Source organism: Homalodisca vitripennis, chromosome 7 (genome assembly GCF_021130785.1).
Source record: "Homalodisca vitripennis isolate AUS2020 chromosome 7, UT_GWSS_2.1, whole genome shotgun sequence".
Lineage (NCBI taxonomy): Eukaryota > Metazoa > Arthropoda > Insecta > Hemiptera > Cicadellidae > Homalodisca > Homalodisca vitripennis.
Window position 1 is genome coordinate 116,490,899 of NC_060213.1, and position 3,377 is coordinate 116,494,275.

A 3,377-nucleotide genomic window follows, 5' to 3' on the forward strand; every position below is an offset into this window, starting at 1 on the left:
AAAAAAAATATTATAAACTTAAAATTATATATATATATATATATATATATATATATATATAAAATATACGATAAGATTTAATTTATAATTTTATATTTTTATTCGTAACCTACTATTACTTTAGCCTTTAAGCGGTATAATAATTAATTCTGTGAATTTGATTGTACCCAAACACGGTTAAGTTATATATTAAGGGAATAAACAGCTGAGTGCTTACTGATCCATAAAATCTATTGTAACCTTATTAAATACTCGTGGTATCATAAACAACTGTGTAAGTCTGCTAACTGCTACTTAATAATGCTCTAGCACGGGTGATTTCAGTAATATCTATTTCGTTTCACTGCCCTTTAATGTTAAATTACTTGCAAGGTTTAAAGGTCAACACTACGAGTCCGGTAACCGGCATCGCTAAGAAGATAGCTGAGTGACCTCTGCCATGCAACATACATGGAGCGAGTTAACAACTCTATTCCCCTAAATATCAAGGCTTTCTGGAGTTTTGTCAGGAACTTGAAATCTGAGTCTACCAGAGCAAATGAATATTTCTCGGATGATCAACGTGAATCTAGTCCTGAGGGTATAGCACCGCAGCAGCATGGCTTTGTCCGGGGTAGGTCAACAGTTAGCAACTTGGTTGTTTATGAGGATTACATTTTGTCTGCCTTCTCGAGTGGCGTCCAGGTCGATAGTGTTTATATTGATTTTAGCAAAGCTTTTGATGCTATCAGTCATGGGCACCTTCTGGCCTAACTTCACGGTTATGGTATATGTGGCAGCCTACTTTCTTGGTTTCACTCCTACTTAAATGATAGAACTTTCCTAGTTAATTTCGCTGGCGCCCTATCAAGACCTTTCACCACCCACATCTGGTGTCCCTCAGGGGTCACGCCTGGGCCCTTTTCTCTTCAATCTCTATATCAATGACTTGGTCAAGTCATTAAATGTTGACTGCCTAATGTTTGCGGATGATGTCAAGGTCTTCCGTGCTATTAGGGACCCTTCTGACACTGAGACACTGCAGATGAACCTATGCTTAATTGAGAACTGGTGCATCACTAACGCTATGAGCATAAATGCCGCCAAATGTTCACTGGTTTCTTTCAATCGCTCTGCCCAACCTCTTGTGGTATCTGACTACGTGCTCAATGGAACTGTTCTATCTCGCAGTACAATCGTCCGTGATCTTGGTGTCGTCTTCTCTGCAGATCTTAGCCCTGATAAGCATATTGACTTCATCTGCAGCAAAGCCCTACGAATGCTCAACTTCATACTAAGAGCTACAAGGAGTGGTCTTGGCATTGTGGCGTTGAATATCCTTTATAAGTCTTTGGTAAGGAGTATACTTGAATACTGTTCTGTTGTCTGGTTCCCTTATCAACACAATCACATTGAACGTCTAGACAGGATCCAGCGACACTTCGTCCGAGCTGTCGGTGTTAGGCTGGGTCATAACTATCTTGATGTACCCATTGATCTAGTTGAAGCCTCTCTTGGACTTCTCCCTCTGTCTACTACAAGGCAATAAGCTGATGCTCTTTTCCTATGGGGAGTTCTTCGTGGCACAGTCGATTGTTCTGACCTACTCTGTCGCATTGATCTACATGCTTCAAGATTGACCCGCTCATGCAACCTGTTTTTTGGTCGGTCGCACCCCACCAACTACATCATGCACGGTCCTCTTCCACGATTACATCGACTGGGCAACCAGTTGTGTCGCCAGTTCGACTTCTTTGATGACGGCCAATCTGGGATCAGAGAAATCTTCCAGAGTCAGGTTCCCCGGTGAATGTTTGTTTTTTGTTATTGTTCTGTAATGAAACTAAGAAAACCTTTTTACAAACTAAGGCTTTAATCAACACAATTCAACTAGATAACCTTAAATATTCAATCAGAATGTATAAACAATTACTTAATATCTTCTTTAAAAAATAACAGATGATCTAGTTATGTTTACATGGAGTAAATTTTATAAACATTCTCCCCCACTGAATTTAGGAGGTAGTCATTGAATCGTTCAGGGATCCTTCTTATTCTTGATCCTCTTCGAGGAGAAACTATTTTATTTTCTTGATTGAACTGTTCAGATTCAACTTCAGTGTCTTTTGAAGAATCTTCCTTATTTCCTTGTGATGCATCTTCATGTTCATCCTCCACCTCCTGTTCTTCCGACCAATTGGATAAGTCTGTCACCATTAGACTTTTATCACCTCGGGGAGCTAAGTGTTTTAGTGAAACAGTAGATTCTCTTCCATTGGGGTAACGAATTAGTGCGTATTGTGGATTTGCTTCTACTAATTCAACTTCATCAACTAGTGGTTCGTATTTGCTGCTTCTTACATTTCGCCTAGTTAGTACTGGACCAGGTTGCAGTAACCATGCTGGTATTGAAGTACCTTTAGTTGATCGGCGTGGATGTATGAACATTCTCTCGTGTGGAGTGCAGTTTGTTGCTGTGCATAGTAAAGAGCGTATCGAATGTAGAGACTCTGGAAGTACAGAGTCCCAGTATCGTTGGTCCAGTCCTTTGGATTTTAGTGACAATGTAACGGTCTTCCATATAATTCCATTATACCTCTCAATTTGTACATTTCCTGCAGGATTGTATGGAACTGGTTAAACTTGTAGCAATCCCCTTTTGATGAAGATATGTCCTTATTTCATCAGACAAAAATGATTTGCCTCTATCAGTATGGATGTAATTTGGTATCCCATAAACAGAGAACAAGTTTTCCAAACATTCTATCACAGTACTCGAAGTCATCTCTTTGCAGGGGTAAGAGAATGGGAAGCGAGAGTACTCGTCAACAATATTTAACATATAACGATTTCTACTTGACGATGGTAGTGGTCCTTTAAAATCAATATTGAGTCTTTCAAAAGATGAAGTGGCCTTTATCAATGTGTTGGTTTGTTTGTGGAATCTAGGTTTGACCTCTGAACAAATAGGACAAGATAAAGTCATTGATTTGATCTCATTCAAAGAATATGGCAAATTCTTGCTGCGTACCCAGTGATAGAAACGCGTTATTCCTGGATGACAAAGAGCCTGGTGCATTTCAAAAAGTTTGTTGTCAGTCGTAGATGCATTACAGATCCGAGAGAGTGCGTCTGCAGAAACGTTTTCTTTACCAGGTCGATATTGAATGTTGTACGAGAAAGGAGAAAGCTCTAGTCTCCAGCGCATGATTTTGTCATTTTTAATTCTGCTAGAATATTTTTGGTCAAAAATAAATGACAAAGTTTTTTGATCAGTTAAGAGAATAAATTGTCTCCCTAACAAAAAATTTCTCCATTTCTTAATAGATTCTACGATGGCCTGTGCTTCTCTTTCTACTGTTGAGTGTTGTTTTTCACTTCCAGACAAAGTCCTAGAA

At 39.1% G+C, this 3,377-nt stretch overlaps 1 protein-coding gene across 1 annotated transcript; it reads left to right on the top strand.

The window, feature by feature from the left end:
• The first annotated feature begins 958 nt into the window (after positions 1–958).
• LOC124366851 lies at positions 959–1,528 on the top strand. Its single transcript, XM_046823451.1, has one exon. The coding sequence runs from the start codon at positions 959–961 to the stop codon at positions 1,526–1,528; it is 570 nt and encodes a 189-aa protein (XP_046679407.1).
• The last annotated feature ends 1,849 nt before the right edge of the window (positions 1,529–3,377 follow it).